This window comes from Petaurus breviceps, unplaced genomic scaffold (genome assembly GCF_028583685.1).
Source record: "Petaurus breviceps papuanus isolate PSGF00001 unplaced genomic scaffold, PetGlider_PUasm1.0 90535, whole genome shotgun sequence".
NCBI lineage: Eukaryota > Metazoa > Chordata > Mammalia > Diprotodontia > Petauridae > Petaurus > Petaurus breviceps.
In genome coordinates, this window is record NW_027187270.1 from 1068763 (window position 1) to 1090376 (window position 21614).

At 40.7% G+C, this 21614-nt stretch overlaps 1 protein-coding gene across 1 annotated transcript in view; it reads right to left on the reverse strand.

The window, feature by feature from the left end:
• Positions 1-15418, reverse strand: part of LOC138142140 (uncharacterized) — a 56275-nt gene extending 40857 nt beyond the window's left edge. The window contains exons 1-3 of the mRNA XM_069063121.1: positions 15377-15418; positions 14664-15265; positions 5596-5684 (exon numbers count right to left, since the gene is read on the reverse strand). Of these exons, the coding sequence (XP_068919222.1) occupies positions 5596-5684; positions 14664-15265; positions 15377-15418 (733 nt within the window). The remainder of the gene's footprint in view (positions 1-5595; positions 5685-14663; positions 15266-15376) is intronic.
• Between the last annotated feature and the right edge of the window lie 6196 nt (positions 15419-21614).

Sequence of the window (21614 nt, forward strand, 5' to 3'; positions counted from 1 at the left end):
AGGCCCTCCCTCCCTCCCTCCCTTCCTTCCCTCTTTCTTTCTTTCTTTCTTTCACTTCAAGAACACAGATGGTAAAATTCTTATAGGAGCTCACAGAGCCATACAAAGTGTTCCATCTGCTCTTTGGAGGTCATCTAGCCTAAACCCTTTATTTTATAGAAGAGGAAAATGAGACTCGGAGAGGGGATAGGATTTGCTATGTGACAGGACAATCACATAGCAACTAAGTGGCAGAGTTACTAGGATTTAAAGTTAGGTGTCCTGACTCCCTCCCCCCCCCCCCAGAATACTTTGCAACATCAATCATATACTAACTGTTTTCAGGACTAAAACTGACTTAGGCCAAGTTCATGGTAATTTAGATCCCAAAATCAAACACCTGTAGGTCATTCAACAGTTAATCAAAGAAAATTTGCTTAGATATAGCAGAAGGACAGGCACTGGGAACCCCTTGAGAACCCAGCTGAGCAAAACGCTCATTACAATCCACCAGCCAAGCTCAGTCCCTTCAGCTATTGGTGGTGGCTTTGTCCCAGGATGATGAGGAAGTGACATCAACAGTCTGAGCCCTTAGTCCCCTGAGTCAAGCAAGTCCCAAGAAAGGTCTTAATATCTTTTAAGAAAAAAGTAGTGTAATTTGCGTTTGAGAAGGTCCTAAATGCTCAGATATTGCTTCTACCATTGGGTGCAAGTGTTCCACTTGAGTTCAAGGATACTACAATAGGTGCCCTATTGGCCAGAGAAGAAGTAAGGGACAAAAAGGTAACTATCATACAAATGGTTGGTTTTAGGTGATTAGGAAGTCTCCTAAGATTGCTGCAACTGGCAAAGAATCCCCCCTACACACACACACACACACACACTCTCTCTCTCTCTCTCTCTCTCTCTCTCTCTCTCTCTCTCTCTTTCTCTCTCTCTCTCTCTCTCTCTCTCTCTCTCCAATCTACATCTACTACTTTCTTGGATGCTGTCCTTTCTCCCAGCAAAATCTCTGGATGACAAAAATAATTTCTTCCTCCTGGCCTACTTTTTTTCTTTATGTGTGTCTGTGTGTTTTAATATTAACTACAGTAAAAGCGTCAAAGCGTTTAGTGGATAGAATACTTGTGACTTACTTGGTAGGTTTCTGGAGCCACAGTTGAGACACACAGAGCTAGGTTTTACCTCTCTTGTTTTCCCCTAAAGGTAGCAGCCAGGATCCAACAAAAGCTTCCCCCACTTCCTCCCACCCCCAATAAACACACAGCCCCTCACAGCAGTTTGCAATATCTAGATGAGAAGTCTTCATTCAGAGAGAGCTAGGCAGATAGCCCCTAAACCTGTGCAAAGCCTCTGGAGAAATTAGAAATACAGTGAAATGCCATATTCCACAGAGCCAGATTCCTTGATAGAAGACAATATACTATGCCTATAAATGAGGCAACTAGCATTTACGGAGGATTTCTACTCTTATAAGGCAGTTTAATAATTTTATAAGGCAGCTTGATCCCAACAACCCTGAGGCAGGTAGAAAACATTTTATGTTCATTTTACAGATAAAGAAACCAAGGTCTAAAGAGGTGAAGTGATTTAATCCAAGTCATACAATTCAAAGTGCTGAAATGGGGACTCAAACCCAATTTTTGGATTCCAAGTACACTTCTTTCCATTATTCCACATTCTCATCTAGAATCAAAGATAAACATTTCAACGTGGCTAAGGATCAAATGTTTGGTGGAGAGACCTGTCTTATACCCAATACTGACCAGCACCACCAGAAGAAGCAAGGTCACGTGTGACTGGCAATCACTACAGCTTTATGCAGAAATGATCAGATGAAAAAGCACCTACTAAGTGCCAAGCATTCTGTTAAACACTGGAGATACAAATACAAGAACAAAGACAAGTCTCTGCCCTCAAGGAATATAAATTCTAAGAAACACACAAAGAGATATGGGGCTCAAGGAGGGGGATTTTGGTTGGGAAAGTTAGAAGGATGGAGAGTAGAACTAGAGGAAGGCATTGACCCACCCTTTCCAGCAGCAATGGCAGTATTGATTTGATTAAGGTTCCAAAACTGGAGAGGGTGGGCTAGAAGGTACATCGGACAACAAAATGGTTGGCAAGAAAACAGGTGAGGAGCAACGTAAAACCCAGGTGGGAGCCAACAGAGACATAGAAGGCCCTGTGAGGTAAACACCAATCAAGGGAATAGGAAACCCAGAGCAGTATTTACGGTGCTGGAAGGGTTAAATCCTCCAGGGCTTGGTCTCTGACCAGGCAGGCAAGAGCAAGCAGTTTGGTGAGCAGATGTAGCTCTAGAGCAGGGGGTAGGCAACTTGCCTTTGAGGCCACATGTGGCTCTCTAGGTCCTCAAGTGTGGCCCTCTGACTGACTCTAAACTACACAAAACAAAACCACTTAATAAAAGGATTTGTTCTGTAAAACTTGGACTCAATCAAAAGGCCACAGCTGAGGACCTAGAAGGGCACATGTGGCCTCAAAGCTACAGGTTCCCCACCCCTGCTCTAGAGACCTTCAATGATATAGCAGGGACTCCCATTTATTTCACTGGTTCACCCTATAACCTAATCTCACAGTTCCCTCCATGAATATATGTCAGCTAGTCAACAAGCATTTATTTATTAAGTGCCTACTATGTATATACTGGGCATTAGGCTAAAGCCTGAGAATACAGACAAAAAACAGTCACTGCTCTCAAGGAGCTTAGTCTAAGGAGGAGATAACATTTGAACAACTACGTACAAACAAGGTATAGACCAAGATAAATTGGGAATAGTTTCAGAGAGACTCCTAGATATAAGAGGGATGTCCCTAAACTGACCTGGACTAGAAAACTAACTCACTGTGTTCCTCCTTGAATTCCCAGAACAATTTACACACCAACAGCAATATTGTAGAGATAGTCAACAGCGAAAGATCCACCATGATTTAAAAAAAAATGGTATCCACCTTCCAGATAGAGAATTGCTGGGTTCAGAGTACAGATTAAAGCATATTTTTTCTTTCTTTCTTTTTTTTAGAACATGGCTAAGGAGGAAATATATTTTGCATGACTTCATTTGTGCAATGAACATTGTATTTCCTGCCTTTTCAATGGGTGGAGGAAGAAATGGAAGAAGGGAGAGAATTTGGAACTGAAATAAATAAATAAAAAAGAATTCCCAAATTACTACTTAGTCTGGTACTCTCAAAAGATCTCTGAAGTAGTTGTAAGGAAGACCTCAGCTATCCCTCCTTCCTCTTTCTACACCATCTTTGGGATGGTAGGGCTTTTTTAAAGCGAAGCTTTGGGTTATAGGATACTGAAGATCTTAGAGACCCTTGTGTTTCTGAAGCATGTAAGGAATGGAGCCAAGTCCTAGAAATAAACCATACAATAAACATTCTCTAACCATAGAGAAGGGATTGCTCTTGTAATGTACCTAGGGACTCCTTGATGCCAAAACACTTACTAGCTGTGTGACTCTGGGCAAGTCACTTCACCCCATTTGTTTCCATTTCCTCCTCTGTAAAATGAGCTGGAGAAGGAAATAGTAAACCACTCTAAGATCTTTGCCAAGAAAACCCCAAATAGAATCACAAAGATTTGGGACACAACTGAAAAATGACTCAACAACATGGAAATGTGTTTTACGTGATTGCCCATGTATAATCTATATAAAATTGCTTACCTTCTCAAGTTAGGAGTGGAGGGAAGGAAGGGGAGAATTTTGAACTCAATATTTTAAAAAACAAATGTTTAAAAAACTTTTTACATGTAATTGAGGTAAAATGAGAGGAAGAAAAAAGAATTTGGGAGCACTTAACATGGTGAGTATTAAAGAACATCACAAAGAGGAAAACTGACTATATTTTAACAGACTGGAAAAAACTTCTTATTGAAATGGGAGCTATCTCTAAGTCAGCTATATGTTTAGAGTCAAACCATTGACTTGTCAGAGCTAGGATCAGAATTTATAATTAACAATATGAAAAAATATGGTATAAATTTAAGATAAAGACCTAAACTATTTAAACAAGCTATTAAAAATTTAAAATGGGATGGCTGAACAAGTTGTGGTATATGAATGTGATGAAATACTACTGTGCTATCTATAAGAAATGAAGAACAGGTAGACTTCAGAAAAACCTTTCTGAAAAGACTTATATGAACTGATGCTAAGTGAAGTGAGCAGAACCAGGAGAACACTGTACACAGTAACAGCCACAGTGTGCGATGACTGATTTTGATAGACTTAGCCCTTCTCAGCAATACAAGGACCTAAAACAGTTTCAAAAGACTCATAGTGGAAAATGCCATCCACGTCCAGAGAAAGAACTAAGAAGTCTGAATGCAGAATGAAGCAGACTATTTTCTTTTTTTGTTGTTGTTTTGTTTTCTTTCTCAAGGTTTCTCCCATTCATTTTAATTCTTCCATACAACACAACTAATGTGAAAATATGTTTGATTGTATATGCGGAGCCTGTATCAGATTGCATACTGTCTTGAGGAAGGGAGGAGGGGAGGTGGAGAAAATCTAAAACTTATGGAAGTGAATGCTGAAAAGTAAAAATAAACTGGAAAAAACATTTTAAATGGGAAATGGATAATAGAAATGATATCTATGATGATTATAATCTCATTCAGAAGTTAATGCAAATTAATTGCTACAGTAAAGACCCAAAGACCTCTAAAAATTGCCTTAGTCAGCAAACATTGTTTTATTTGATGAATGGAAAGAGATGGTTACCCAAAGGCAAAACCAGATTAGAATATAAACTCATCTAAAAAAAGACAATTATAAGTGGTATTATCTCACAGCACAAAGAGAAACAGTGAAGGGAAAAAAAACAATATAAAGAAAGCTTTGGCAAGAACACCAACAAAGCAAAGTCAAAGATAAAAATGTAAAGAAGATTACAAAAAAAAAGAAAACAGAAAAGATATGCAAAAATCACTTTAACAAGCTTATTATCACAAGTCCCTAGGATACTTACAGAGGAATTAGAAATGATACTAAAGAGAACAAAGATGTAGGAAGGTAGTAGATTGGATCAAGTATATACAGAAGAGATCATGCAATTATGAAAGCATTTGGGACCAATATCCAAGTTATCTGAAGGAGAAAATAGCAAAAGTCTAGGAGAAAAAAAACCCTCAAATCTTATTGATACCCAAAAAAGGTGACCAAGAAAACACCAATAACTACTAACCTGTTTGTCTATTTCTCCATCTAGGAAAAAATCTTTTAGGGTCATCTTTTACATCAACTGAAGGTATCTTCAATGGGGGTGTTAGTAGGGAAAAAGGAGGCTTTTGCTGCAAGTGGTACTCAGCAATAGACCACAACTTGACTATCTCACAACTGATTAAAAGATGTAGAGAATAAAAGATATTGTTGTTCTTACTGCTGATTATTAAAAGATAAAGAATTCAGTTCCATACAACAAAACATCCATCTTATAAGATTCTTTAACATAAGGTGTTTCCCCATCCATATATCAAGATCATTCAGGATTTTTTGGAAGACATAAAAACAAAAATTAACCTTTTCAATAACTCTCTGAAATTAATTATCAGTTGAGGTATAAAACAGGGAGATGTATGCTCACCAAAATTATTTGCCACTATGATGAAGATCCAGTGCAGAGTCAAGGTGAAGGAAGGATTCCCTGTGGATGCTGAATTCCTCCAGATGCTCCTGTTTAGAGATGACATTTTGTTGATTGCATCAAGCCCAAAGACCTTACAGAGCCTCCTGGAAGAGATCTGTAATCACTCAAAGGAGTTTGGCCTGTCCATCACACAGGAAAGACCAATGAATAAGAAACATCAATCGTCCAGATTTCAACATCCATCTGTATGGGCATGCTATATTGTGTGTGTGTGTGTATAACTATATATACAGGATAAATAGTACAGATAAGCTGGACTCAGATTTGAAAAAGAGAAGAAAGGGTTGGACTGCTTTTGGGGAATTACTGGGCAATTTTACTGGTCCCAAGCTCCCCATAACAACAAAGGCCCATCTTTTCAATATAAATATTTTACTGATAGAAGTCTATGACAGTGAGACCAGGAATGCTTCTGTCTCCAGGGAACTAAAGATAAGCATCACAAAAAGAACCACAGAAAGATAGATGAGTGGACAGCAACACATCTAACAAGGAACTCTAAAGACAGCAGGAATAAATGATGTCATCAAGAAACAAATGACAAAAAGAGAAGATGAACTGATCACATCGAAAAGGTCAAGAATGACAGGTGGATGACCAGAGTACTCTGACAGCCTCATGATTTGGGAAAAAGAGAGGAAGGCCTCCAGTACAGTGGGTTAAGAGCCCTGTGCAAACTTTCAGAAGAGCATGGAGAAGTGTCACAAACCAGCAGGCATGGATGGCCAGAGTTCTGCATCACTGGAGGGAATTCCTGAATACATTAGATCATAAATCCATTTGAGTATCTGAGGAAGTGAAGGATAGATTAGATAAGGGCTAAACTAGAAGTAGTCAGGGCGGTTCAGAGGCTACTACAAATTTAATAACAATCTCTGACACTGCTACAGCCAAAATACTTTCCCAACCAAGAGGAAACCTAGCTCCACCTCTTACTGGCTGTATGACATCGGGCCAAGTCACTTAATCTCTGAGCCCCAATTTCCTCATCTGTTGAATGAAGAGGCTAGACTTTTTGAAAAAATGAAATGAAATGAAATTAATAAATAAATGAATAAATAAGCAAGCAGACTTTTTGTTGAATCTGTGTTATCTTGGCAAAGATACCGGAATGGTTTTGCCATTTCCTTCTCCAGCTCATTTTACAGATGAGGAAACTGAGGCAAACAGTGACTTGCCCAGGGTCACGAAGTTAGGAAGTGTCTGAGGCTGGATCTGAACTCAGGAAGGTGAGCCTTACCTATTCCAGGCCCAGTACTCTATCCAGGGACATCTGCAAGCATTTGTAAAAGGAAAGAACAATGGAATTAGTCAGAAGACCAACAAAAGCTGTCACCAGGCCCAAGTCACTTCACTCTCTGAAACATTAACATCATTACCAACATCACAAAGCTGCTGTGAGGTAAGTTCTTTGAAAGTCACCAAGTCTCATATATATCAAAAAATGTAAGCCTTAAATTGCTACATAAGCGCAAAATCCCCACTCTTTAAGGCCTAAATCTCGGTTACTAGCTTAGCCCTCCATAGTCCAGCTACCCCCCACCCTTGATCCTCTCAAAATATCTATACCCAAATCTGTTACCCTTAAACTAGCCTAGCCCTCCATTGTCCATCATCTCCAGGTAGCCTCCAGCTACTTCCCACCCTTAATCTCTCATTGCTGGAGTCTGACCTCATTTGACTCCTCCTCAAGACCCTCCCCAAATTCCTCCTCTAGACCACCCCTAGATCCCTCCCAGAACCTTTCTTTATATAAACTCCATCTTGCCTCCATGAGGGAGACAAGAATGATCTATCCCAGACTCACTCTGTTGGATTATTCTGGCCTGCTTGTCCAATACAAGCAACACAGATACCAAGGCTCCTTAAGAGTCTACCCAATATGGCAAATCTCTACTTACATCCTAGTTAATTTTACATTAGAATTATTATTCTCACAGAGGTCTGGAGCCTATAATTTGGAAAGGTAATTCAGAATAAAGCTACTGAGGAAATGTCAAAAATCCCAGCTATCTCTTTAGAACATATGGATGTTTCCTGAATATGGCATCAAGTCTTTGGGATAAGCATAAGAGGAGAGGTGATTCAAACATAATGCCCACCCCACAATGCAAAATGAATGAACTACTAACCAATTCACATTTCTACAGCACTTAAAGAACTGCAAAGCACTTTCTTCCCAATAATCAAGTAAAGCAGGTAGGACAAATGATTTACAGATGTGGACACCAAGGTTGGGAGAGGTTGATACTTGTCCTGGTCACACAGCTAGTATGATCTTGGCTAGGACTCAAACCCAAATTGCCTTATTCCAAGTTCCACACTCTTTCCACTATATAATGCTACTTATAAAGCATTGTAAATTGTTGCCCAGCCCATAGGACTGTTCTCCTAACCTTCAAAAGCCATCTCCTTTTGGGGGCACCAGGGGGATGGCCAAGTAAAAACATGAACAGCCTTGGACAAACCCATTCCCACTGTTAGTAACACAACTCTAAGCAGTCCTACTGGGATTGAGAATACAGTGTCAGCTCCTCCAAGAACAGTATATTCATCACAATCTAATTCTAGCCTTTTTTTTTCTGCAAACCACAACTACCACAGGAAAATCATGATAGACAATGTTGATACTTTTATAGTAATTAACCAATCATGTAAAAGATTGAACTCAGATGATGGTGAGACAAAAACAATTTAAATAAACCCTAAACTCCATCTGGTCCAAAAATATGGTTTATAACATTGGTAACAGGGAATCAGGAAAGAAAAAAAAACACAGATAGGAAATAGACTCAATAAGCTACCTCATATGAATGTATAAACCAAGTAACTTTGCCTTCACTTCTCTTCCGAGTTGGAAACCTGATAAAAATCAATGAACAAATAAGAGAGAAAAAAGTTTCTGAAGGACCAACAAGGAATTCAAACATTCAAGTATTTTGCTTATCTAAAAAGCTTCAGGTCCTAGCTCAGAACCTTATTTTACATACCCTTTCAACAATCTTTATTACAGGATCATAGATTAAAGGCAACACCCTTATTTTCCAGATGAGGAAATGAGGCCCAGAGATGTGAAGCCATTTGCTCAATCTGATCTCCCAGCCCACAGTAATAAGAATGAAAGCAAAGGAGGAAAGTGAAATATGAAAAGATGACAGTAATTGAGTGCAGTAATCTGATGCCATTTAATGGAAGGGAAAAAGCTATTCAGTTATACCTTCCACATCTGGGGGTTAGGGGAACAGTACCCCCCCATCTAGAAAATCTGCAGCCCTCCCTTTGTTCAGGAAAAGTTTGAATTTTTCCTTTTTCTTTTATATGGTGTTTACAGTATCTTACTGTAAAACAGGGGTTAAGTATTGGGTCATAAGCTATATGTAGGTCTATGTTCAGTAAAAATACAATATGAAAAAGACATTTAAAAAATACAAAATACTACAGTAATTACTTATGCTGACCCAAGATATACTGGAAAAAGTTGCAATGTGTAAGAGATGATTGTGAGTGTGTATACACACATATATAATACACTTATATATATATACATACACACATACATACATATACATGCACATACATATATACATACAAACCTCCACAGCCCCATGAGACATTACGTTTTAACAAACTACTGAAGTTCCTAACAATAGCTCTGAGGTACCAAGAAAAAAAGGTTAAATTAAATTCAGGACATCAAAGCCAGATACATAGATATGTATATAAATACATACAGACACATTCATAGCAACACTTTTTGTAGTATCAGAGAACTGGAAACAAAGTAGGTTACTAATCGTTTGGGAAATGTTGAACACATTGTGTTCTAAGTATGTAACAGATTATTGTTCAATAAGAAATACATAATCTAGCAGTCTCCTCTCTCCTGAGCTCCAGTTCCACATCTCCAACATCCTGCTGAACAGCTCTACCTAAATGTCCCATAAACATTTCAGACTCAACATGTCCAAAACAGAACACATTACCTTTCCCCCTAAACCTAGACCCCTCCCTCCCCCATTCTCTATTTCTGTTGAGGACAGGAATATTCTTTATTCATTCAACATTAAGTACCTATGTGCCAGGTACTATACTAGGCATAGAGACAAAAACTAAATAATCCCTACCCTAAAGGAGCTTACATTCTAGGGGGGGGGGGGGGAGGATAACATGAACATATATAAGTAAATACAAAATATGTACAAAAGACAACATAAAGTACTCAGAGAGTACTCTATTCTCACTAACCCACCCCAATATAACAATAGATGCCAAGTTTAGTGATTCTGCCTCAGCATTTCTTACAGTCAACCCCTTTTCTACCCTGACCAAGCCAACCACCCCAATTCAGGTGGTTCATTACCTCTCACTTTACTGAATTAGCTTCTTAATGGATCCCTCTGCAGCCAATCTTTTCCCTTTTCAAAGGTTACTCCCAGTGGCTGCCAAATTGAAATTCCTAAAGCATGTGTCTAAACAAGTTATTTTTTTCTGCTCAAAATGTTCTAGCGGCTCCTTACCTGCAGGACAAAATATAAAGTCCTTTCTTTAGCATGTAAAGTCTTTCCCAGTCGGGCTCCAGACTATCTTTCCAGACTCATTCCACAATATTCTCCACAAGAACTCTATGCTTCTGTCTACTTGTTCCCAGTACACATGATGCCATCTCCTGCCTCAGTGACTTTGCACAGCCTGTACCCCATGCTGGGGTAACTCTTTCCTTACCTTCACCTTGTGGAATCCCTAGCTCCTTTCAAGGAGGAGTTTAAAAGCCATCTCCTATGAGAGGGTTTTTCAGATTATTTCTGTTATCAACACTTTACTTCTCCACACCTAATTACTCTATTTATTTTGCATGTATTCTAGATTATTTTTATGTATACATGTTATTCCCTCCTACCCAAGCAGAATGTAAGTTCTTTGAGATCAGGAGCTTTTTCTTTTTTGTCTTTGTAAACTCAGAGCCCAGTCTATCAAGAAGTAGGCAAGTCACCACCTCTCAGTGGCCCTAGAAAACCCTCTAAAACTTTAAACTTCATGAATGTGCCAATCTGCATTGGTAGGGGAAGTTCCTCACCAAGAATTTTATGAAATTACAGGTCCCAGAACAACAACAAAAACAAATTTCCCAAGGCCTAACACAATGCCTGGCTCAAGCTGATGCTTAATCAATGCTTCCTGAAGTAAATTAGGAGAAACATGCAAAAATCTGTCTGAACTGATGTAGAATTTAACAACCAGAACCAAAGCAATAATATACATAATGATTACAGTAAAGTCAATGAGAAGAACATGGAAAAAAAGTTGTACTTTGAATAATCATAACAGCCAATTTTGGTCCTAAAGAACAGATAATGAAGATACATGCCTCCTTTCAGCAAAGAGGCAGGGTGTGGGATAAGGAAAGAATGTCATTATATATTTTCTCTATCAGTTATTTTTGCTTCTATTAATTTAAAAAAAACTGTAATTGGCACCCAGCATCCTCTGTTGGGCAAGGACCAAGTCAGTAAAGCTCAGAGGTACCAAAAGGTACCCAGAGGATAGATTTTTTTTTTTTACCCCAAAAGGTATATGGTGGCCAGTGGCCTAAGTGGTCCTTCCCCCCCCAAAAAATGCCCTCAACGTGAGAATGACTTACAGATCAAAACATTTCCAGTCACTGAATTAGTATATCAAGTTTGTGCTTTGCTGAGTTCAATTCCCCAGTTTGCAAAACCAAGTGCATGAAAACCAAGCCCAAAGTAACAAGAGTGTGTTTGTTTTTCTCTTCTTGAGCTTTTGGATTAGCCATGAATTCTCTTCCACAAACATTAAGTACCTCTACATGAAAACACCTGCCACACACTAGGGAGAAACACAAAAGGAAATTAGCCCCTTCTGTAGCTTACACCATAGCAGAGAAGGAATTGGCACACACAAAACTCCAATATAAAATAATATATAAATACACAAAGGAAGTACAAAGAAAATGCTACACCAGGAAAAGGCATATCTGACTACAGACTTACCCCCGAAGACATCAAAAAGACTGAATGTGAGCTGGTTCTTGAAGGACAGGAAGAAGGGGAAGGCAGAACATTCCAAGAAGAACAGAGAATAGACTTAAGGCAGTGCTGGCAAACTCAAATAGAAAAGGGGGCCACTAGACTGTAGGTAAGGATCTTTGTAGGGCACATATTGACTTAGAAAACCACATATTAACATTATCAATATTCTATTGTATTTTTTTATTTCGTTAAATATTTCCCAATTCGATTTTAATCAGGCTGAAATATCTGACACCTCTGCACTAAGGCATAGAGGTAGGAAAGCCCATATATAGAGCAGAATAGCATTGTTAATAAAAAACTTTAAAAGCCTGAAGAACTCTGATCAAAGACAAACCATGTCTCCAGAGGACTGATGATGAAGCATATTACCTACCTACTGACAGAAAAGTGAAGGACCCAAGGTGTAGAGACATATTTTTGGACATGGCCAGTACATGGATTCACTTTGATTGTGCTTAATTCTTACAAGGTTTTTTTTCTCTTTAAGTTTTTAATTGGTGGAAGGAGGGGGTGGAGTGTGACCAATGGGAATTTTTTTAAATACTCATTTAAATGGGGATTTTTTTTAATGGACAGAAAGAAGTTCTGAAGCACAAACAAGCAGGAATTTTGAAAACAGTATTTAGAAATGATCATTTTTAAAAAGCAAACAGTATGAAATGCAGATCCAGTTTCATATAAAAAAAGTATGAAAGGGTTATAAGATGCATTAATGAAATCCTATCTTTTTAAGTACTGAAATATGTATACTCTAAGAAAGCAGAGGAGTATATCCTACATTTCAGAAATGTCTACCCAAAAGGGTTAAAATGTTAGTCCTTAAAAAAGGATTGTAAATCCTCAGCTTTCTAGATATCTCCTTCATGACAAACATTTCATTCCTTCAAAATATGCAATAAATAAAGTAACAGGAGGCAGCTAGGTGGCGCAGTGAATAGAGCACTGGCCCTGGAGTCAGGAGGACCTGAGTTCAAATCGGGCCTCAGACACTTAACACAAAAAACTAGCCATATAACCTTGGGCAAGTCACTTAACCCCAAAAGCCCCTCCAAAAAGCAAATAAATAAATAAATAAAGCAAGCAGGATTGCATCCTACACCAGTATCCCTTAACCAGAACCTGTCCCTGGGTTTGCTCGGAGCCCCCAGACCCTTTGGTAATTTGTCTTCAAAGGACTTCCAGAACTAATAATACAATAATTACCATCCATAATTAGAGACCAAAAAAGGAATGCTTTTCTTCCCTTTTTAAGTCTTAAGAACCTGAAACCGAGTTTCCTTGCACTGAGACCCTGACAGGATTTCAAATCGTGTAGGGAGCTATTCTCTTTGTGACTGGCTTCAGTAATCACTTGAGAATTGAGTCCTATTGGGATTTCTCATCTTAACTTCCTCTGAAAATTAGACCTAAACATGAAATTACTCTGAGGCAAAACAACACAGGCTTTCCTGGTAAACTGAAGTCTTTGCCAAGTAAAACAGTTACAAAGAAAGTTCACAAATCTGATCCAAGATCCTTACAGCTGGACAAAACCTTTAAGATCATTTGATCCAGCAAGCACTTATTAAGCTTCGTTTATTTCAATAGAGCAGTTTGGAGAGAGTCCAAGTTTAGAAACAGCCAATAGGAATTCTTTAGCTATTTGCGACCTCACTGAACCCAGAGGAACTTGGTAAAGTCTGATTCTAAAGCCAGAAACTGAAATGAATCATCAGTCCATCTTTTCTCTACCTAAGGTCACTTTAGCAGACTTGGTAGCACGGCCTCTAATCAGGAAAACTGTTTTCCACACTGGGTAAAAAGGCAAGAAATGCTAAGTCGTATTTTTCCTGCAAAGGCAGAAAAAGCTTCAATATGGAGTCGGGGGACCTAAATCTGAATCCTCTATTATGCCACTTGATACCAATGTGACCTTGAGTAAATTACTTCACTTCTCTGGGCCTCCTTAAAATGAGGGGGTTGAAGTAAAGGGTCATTTTCATCACTAAAGTTCCAGTCTAAAACGGCCAGTGCCCACTTCTCTACCTCCCAAGCCTAATGGTTCCGAAAACCAATGTGGAATTTGGTCATTACAGTTCTTCAGCCTCTGAAAACGTGGAAGGTGCATTGGGCAGAAAAAAAAAAGCCGTGGTTCCCCTGTATTTCGTTCATTCTCCAAACAGCTTGTGACTCCATTGTCAATGCAACGACTGAACTTCCACATATGTGGCACCATAAAGAGAAGGGACAATGCTTTAGAGCCAGGGCGGGAGCACAGTCCAGTCTAGTGCATTCTCCTCCCATCGGCTGAACAATAAGAGAAATGTGCTGAGACAGGTGTCCCGAGCTGCTCAGCAGCAGCAGCATGGACTTTCAGAGTGCACTGGCCCCACTCAGGTCATGCCTCTGCGGCTGGGAAAAGACAGGGATGCTCAAGGCAAGGGTTTCCAACCTGCCTGCCCCCAAAACCCCTGATAGCTGGGCAGTGTGGCAGAGCATGGGAAATTTTTAGGAGACAAAAGTCATGGGCATCCCACTCACTCGTTCACTTAGGCCAGAATTCCAGGGGTTGGGCTAAGGCAGATCCTCATCCCTTCCCCTCCCCCCAGGTGCGATGCCCCAAAGGTGGCTGCCCGCCTGCCTCGCTCTGGCACACCGTGCTGGGACGCCAACCTGCCAGGCTAGCTAACTCGTTCCCTCCCTCCTGGCTAACCAAGTCCGAGCTGGGTCTGACCGGCCGCCCACTCGCCCTCTGGCAGAGTCTCGGGCTGGGCTAGCAGGACTGCCCGCAGTCGGGAAGGAAGCTCTGCTGCGCTCAGAGAAGCGGCCCGAACCTGCCCCTCCCCCCTCGGGCCCAGGCCGGCGCGCACCTGTGAAGTGGACGTCACGCGGGCCGGCCGGCTGGGGGAGGGGGACACCTCTTTCTCTCTCTGTTCCCCTTCCCTTTCCCCCGACCCGGCCACGGGCCAGACTTACCTCCGTGCAGCAGGAGCGCCGAGGTGAAAGCCAGGGCTAGGAAGTGCGCTGAGCCCCCGCAGAGCATGGCTGGAGAGCAAGTGGTGAGGGGCAGATGGAGGAGGGGGGCCCGAGAGGACCAGGAGGTGCGCTAGGACACCGGAGAGCGACCAGTGGACTCCCCGAGAGGAGGGGGAGGCGCAGGAGGCAGGAGAGGACGAGATTCCCAAACACCCGAACCAGCCTTCCGCGCACGCACGCGCACGCACGCACGAAGGTAGACGCACACGCAGCGCGCGGCAGGCGTGGGGCGGGCCTCGGGAGCGGGTGGCTGGCACAGAAGAGGAGAGGGGGTGCGGACGGCACTGATTGGAGCTAGGTGGGGTGAGAGGAGTGCTGCAAAGAGAAGGCTCGTAAGAGGCTGGGCTGGCACCGCAGCGAGTGGGCTGGGGCGAGGGCCAGAACCGGGCTGGCCGTGATTGGAGGAGAAGGCGGTAGCCAGGCCAGATTCTGCCTTGTGACTTTGCTGCGGCAGAGAGCCCGAGGGTGGGGCTGGGAGGGAGGGGCGGTACAGCCTTTGTCTGGCTGGCTCTGGGGGCGCCATCCAACCACACCCCAGCCCCCTAGCAGCCCAGAGTGAGGTGGAGGAGGGGAAGAGGGCAGACCAGTAACAGGGTACCCTTATGGCAGCCCAAGAAGGGTTGCCAGCGCCTGATTCTCGTGTCACCCTCTACCTCCCCAAGCAACAGCCCATTCCGCTTGGGGACAGCTCTCATTGCTGGAAAGTTTTCCCTGCAATTAAATGTAAATCTGCCCCTCTGCAACTTTCACTCTGGTGGACTCCTAACTGTCATCTATTCCAGCCCCTTTATTTTACAGATGAGAAAATTGAGGGCCAGAGAGGCTTCTTCCCATCTACCTACAAATATTCCCAGATCTTTCAAATCCAAATGTCTGGACGCTCCTAGCCCATTCCACCACCATCCCATCTCTCTCTTCCCCTTACTGCTATGCTTCTCCAAAAAGCCATCTATGCTCAATATCTTCCTCACAAACTACTCTCTCTGCCACCCCTTTCCAATCAGGGTTCTGTCCCCATTACCCTCCTGACACTGCTCCTTCAAACAACCACTTAACCAAACCTGATGCCCCTTTTTTCATTCCTGAACCCCCTTGATCCCTGGGCAGCCTTTGACACTATTAAACACAGTCCCTGGCTAAGTAGGCCCTTCGTTCCTCATATTCAACACCATGTTCTCCTAGACTTATTTGCACCTCTCTAATTGCTCCTTCTCTCTCAGATGGCTGGTTCCCTCATCTTGCCAATCAACCATACTGTCAATGTTCTGTAAGACTCAGACCTTGTTTCTCCTTTCTTTTTGTTAAAATGTATCCCTTCATTTTGTTTTTGATACAATTAAACCTTCTGAAGCAGATAAAAAAACACGAAGTACATTTCCTCTAAGTTAAAGCATCCTTTGTTTACAGAAAGGAGGGCTGTGCCCTATAACTTTGACCTTGTAGTAGTTAACATTGACTGGAGTCGAGATGAATACCGGGCTCAGACGCTTAGCACCCACCCAGAAACACCTGGCGGTATAACCTTGAGCAAGTTACTTAACCCCAATTGTTTAAAAAAAAAAAACATTAACTGGAGTAATTGATCAGGGATTTTTTGCCTAATCCCTTTGACTTTGTTTGTATGGTTGAGGTCGTGGTGGAGACTGTTCTTTTCATTCATCTTCCTTCCCTCCCAATCCCTTCTTATAAGTCTCCCCAGGTTTGTCTGAATTCTTCATTCCTTAGGGCACAGCAATATACCCTTACATTCATATATCCCAATTTGTCCAGCCATTCCTCAGTTTTTTTGACCCATATTTTGTTTCCTGCTTTCATTATCATAAACAGTTTTGCCATGAACATTTTTTTTTGTTCCTGTGGGTCCCTTCCTGCTGTCAATAACCACCTTAGGATACAGTCTCAATAGTGGGATCTCTTGGTCAAAGGGTCTGTACAATTCAGCATCTTTTCTTGCATAAAATTGGTTTTTAGAATGGTTGGACCATTTCACAACACTACAGCGGTAAATCAACATACCTTTCTTCCCATTGGCCCCCTTCTCCTCTCTCTACACTCTGTCCCTTGTCAATTTCATTTATTCCCTATTGCTCAAATTGCCACCTCTCTGCAGGTGACCTCCTAATTTATATCTCCAATTCTTACTTCACTTCTGAGTTCCAGACCACCCACCCCACTCCAATTGCCTAGGCATCTCAACCTCTCCTACTGGCCCCACAACATGTTCCAAAATAAGCTTACTCATCCTTTTGACTTCGTCATTTCTATCTATAGCACTACCCAACTGATTCACTATACCAGGTTCATAACTTTGGTTTTCTCTTTGGCATTTACCTCTCCCTCATAGTTATCAGCCCCTATGGATCCTTTCTCTAAAATAGAGAAAATCACAAAGGAGATTGGGGTAGGAGAAGGGATGGGAAGATAGAAAGTACACTGGCCTGGAAAGTTCTAGTTCTGCCTTTGTGACCGGCTTGCTCTGTGGCCTTGTGCAAGTCACTTCTTCTCTGTGTGCATCAGTTTTCTCATCTACAAAATGAGGATTACACTACATGGTCTCTAAGTTCTCTTCTACCTTTGACAGTGTAGCATTCAACAGCAAGATGATGGAGCAAGAGGAAGAAAAAGGCAGATTTTTAAAAAAGTTGTTGTTGATTGGAATCTAACATTTCTGTAGTCATATGTGCCAACCAACATAGCAACTATCTATCTGTATACTAGAAGACAATATTTTTTCAAACTGGAAGACAAAAGTAGGCAAAAACATGGCTATAATTGGAGATTTAAATCCCTAAGTATTGTATATTCCTAAGTCACATCTAATTATGTCATTACCCTGCTCAAGAAACTTTAGTATTCTTAGTTGCCTCCAAGGTAAAATACACACTCCTCTACTTGACATTTCAAGCCCATTACAATCTGGCTATGATCTATCTTTCCAGACTATTTTTTTTCTTTTTGACTGAGGCAATTGGGAGCAAGTGACTTGCCCAGGGTCACACAGCTCATGTCAAGTGTCTGAATATGAGCTCATATTCTCCTGACTCTGGGGCAGGTGCTCTATCCACTGTGCTACCTACCTGCTCCCAGACTAATTTCACATTACTCTCCTCTCTAGTTCTACATTCTAGCCAAATTGGTTTTCATGCTGTTCTCCATATACATTCCCTCTCCCACCTTCATGTCTTTATCAATGCCTGGAGTACTATCCCTTCTCACCTCTGCCTGTTGAAATCCCTAAGTCCTTTCAAAGCTAAGCTCAAATGCCTCCATTCCCAATCATTCTCAACCACCTACCCCCATTTTTAGAGCCCTCTGCCAATCCAAATGACTTTGTATTTATTTTACACAGATTTCGTATTTAGTTATCTACATGCATATCATTCACCCCCTCCTATTATGATATAAGTTCCCTGAGGGCAGGAATTATTTAATTTTTGACTTTGTAGACCCAGTACCTGGCAAAGGACCTGGCAGATAGCAGATACATAAAAAATACATGCTGCATAAAATGGATTCAGGACTTTTCTCTTTTCCAAGGCCTCATTATCATGAAAATGATTCCATTGGCTCAAAAATTTAAATGCAGAACACCTAGTCTTTCTCTGAAGGACTGCATGTCACCCAGCTAGGGCATTTTTTTTTTTTTTTGCCTTGATGGTTTACCAATGGGATAGACTGCTCTCTCAAGTTCTTTCATAGGCTCGGCTGAGTTCCTAGGAAATCTGCATAGGAACTTGGCAAGGAACATGTCTGTCTCAGCTCAATTTCCTCTGCAGGCTTCTTCAAGCTGTGGTGCCTGACCCCTGGAAGAACAGGCTCTAAGGTTTGGCTTCTGAATACAGGGCCTCAGTTCTTCATCTGCAAACTGAAGGGATTGGACTGAATGACCTCTGAGATACCTTCCAACTGGAAATCAATGATTCTCTAATCACTAAAGGGAAACTGCCAATGTGGGAACTCCCATCACAATGAGAAAACCTCTCTTCCCTCCTTCAGTGTAGGGGGAGGAAAAGAGAAAGAGAAAGAAGGGGGGAGGAAGTGGCATATACAAGGTCACTGTCAGTTTAGCTTAAATATTCTTCTTTGACATGATAGCTTAGGGGTGGGGGGAAATATAAGACTTTGTATTAAAACAAAAGGCACCAATAAAACTTAAAGAGAAAACCCACCAGTATCCTTCACAAAAAGCAGCAATTTTTCTATAACTTAGTCTCAAGAATTGGCTAGGGTCACTGAGAGGTTAAGTGATATGTCCAGGGTAACAAAGCCAATATGTTTTAGATCCAGGATTTGAACCCTGGTTTTCCTGATTTCAAGGCTAGTACTGTATCCAGCAGGTGGTACTGCTGCCCTAATGTGCATCCATCACATGGCCACCCTCCCTACCCCTTACCCGATATCATCAGACTGAAATCAGACAGGAGAAAAATCATAAAGTTCATCCCTCCAATTTTCTGTCCTCAGAATATTTAATTCAAGACCCGACCCATCTCTCACAGCTTTCTATACACTAACCAATTTGCTAAATTCATTAGAAGCCCAGGACTGAAAGGATTGATTGGTCTCTTGAACAAGAGAGAGGCAACATGGTCTACAGTTGACAGAACACTGAAATAACAAGTCAGCAGACGTGGGTTTGGATCCTGGCTTTACTACTTATGGAACTTCATTTTTGTCAATTACTAACTGTATCTCTACTTCCCTGAGCTTCACCTTTCTTCCCCATAAAATGGGAAGAATGTTATTGCAAAGGAAATCAAAACAATAATTAGGAATTATTTTTCCCAATTGTATGCACATAAATTTGACAATCTTAGGGAAATGGATGAATATTTACAAAAATACAAGTTGCCCAGATTAACTGAAGAGGAAGTAAATTACTTAACCCCATCTCAGAAAAATAAATTGAACAAGCCATCAGTCAACTCCCTAGGAAAATATTTCCAGGGCCAGATGGATTTACTAGTGAATTCTATCAAACATTTAAAGAACAATTGATTCCAATACTCTACAAACTATTTGGGAAAATTAGTGAAGGAGCCCTACCAAATTCTTTTTATGACACAAATATGGTACTGATACCTAAATCAGGAAGAGATAAAACAGAAAGAAAATTATAGACCAATCTCCCTCATGAATATAGATGCAAAAATTCTAAATAAAATACTAGCAAAAAGACTACAGCATAGGGCGGCCAGGTAGCACAGCTAGTAAGAGCACCGGCTCCAGTGTTGAGAAGACCTGGAGATCAAATCCCGGGCTCAGACACTTAGCACCCACCCAGAAACACCTGGCCGTGTAACCTTGAGCAAGTTACTTAACCCCGATTGCTTTAAAAAAAAAAAAAAGACTACAGCAACTTGTCTGAAAAATAATACACTTTGATCAGGTAGGATTTATTCCAGGAATGCAAGGATGGTTTAATATTAGGAAAACCATCAGTATAATTGATCATATCAACAATAAAACTAGCAGAAACCACATGATCATCTCAATAGATACAGAAAAGGCTTTTGACAAAATACAACATCCATTCCTATTAAAAACATTAGAAAGTATAGGAATAAATGGAGCCTTCCTTAAAATAATAGGAAGCATCTATTTAAAGCCATCAGCAAGTATTATATGTAATGGGGAGAAGCTAGAAGCATTTCCCATAAGATCAGGGGTGAAACAAAGGTGTCCACTATCACCCCTCTTTTTCAATCTGGTCCTAGAAATGTTAGCAGTAGCAATTAGAGAAGAAAAAGAAATCAAAGGAATCAAATTAGGCAAAGAAGAGACCAAGCTATCACTCTTTGAAGATGATATGATGATATACTTAGAGAATCAAGTAAAAAACTACTTGAGACAATAAATAAATTTGGCAAAGTTGCAGGATATAAAATAAACCCACATAAATCCTTGGCATTCCTATATATTTCCAATGAAATTCAACAGCAAGAGATAGAAAGAGAACTCCCATTTAAAGTTACTGTAGACATTATAAAATACTTGGGAATCTACCTGCCAAAAAAACCCAGGACCTATATGACCACAACTACAAAACACTTTCTAACTAATTGGAAAAATATCAATTACTCGTGGCTGGGTCGAGCTAATATAATAAAAATGACAATTTTACCTAAATTAAATTATATATTTAGTGCCATACCAATTAATTTACCAAAAAACTACTTTATAGAGCTAGAAAAAATAGTAACAAAATTCATTTGGAAGAATAAAGGGTCCAGAATATCAAGGGAATGGGGGCAGCTAGGTGGTGCAGTGAGTAAAGCACTGGCCCCCTGAGTTCAGTTCTGGCCTCAGACACTTAACACCCACACAAAAAAACTAGCCATGTAACCTTGGGCAAGTTACTTAACCCCAATTGTCCTTCAAAAGGCCAAAAAAAAAAAAGAATATCAAGGGAATTAATGAAAAGAAATGCTAGGGAAGGTGGACTCCCTATACCAGATTTCAATCTGTATTATAAAGCAGCAGTCATCAAAACTACTTGGTACTGGCTGAGGAACAGAGGAGTGGGTCAATGGAATAGATTAGGCACATGAGATTTAGGAGTCAACAACTATAGTAATCTATTGTTTGATAAACCCCAAGACCCTAGTTTTTGGGATAAGAACTCACTATTTGACAAAAACTGCTGGGAAAACTGGAATATAGTATGGCAGAAACTGGGCATAGACCATTATCTAACACCATATACTAAAATCAAGTCTAAATGGGTGCATGATCTAGGTATAAAGGTTGATACTGTAAGTCTTGGAAAACAAGGAATAGTTTACCTGTCAGATTTGTGGAGAGGGAAAGACTTTATGACTAAACAAGAATTAGAGAACATTATAAAATGTAAAATGGATAATTTTGATTACATGAAATTGAAAAGCTTCT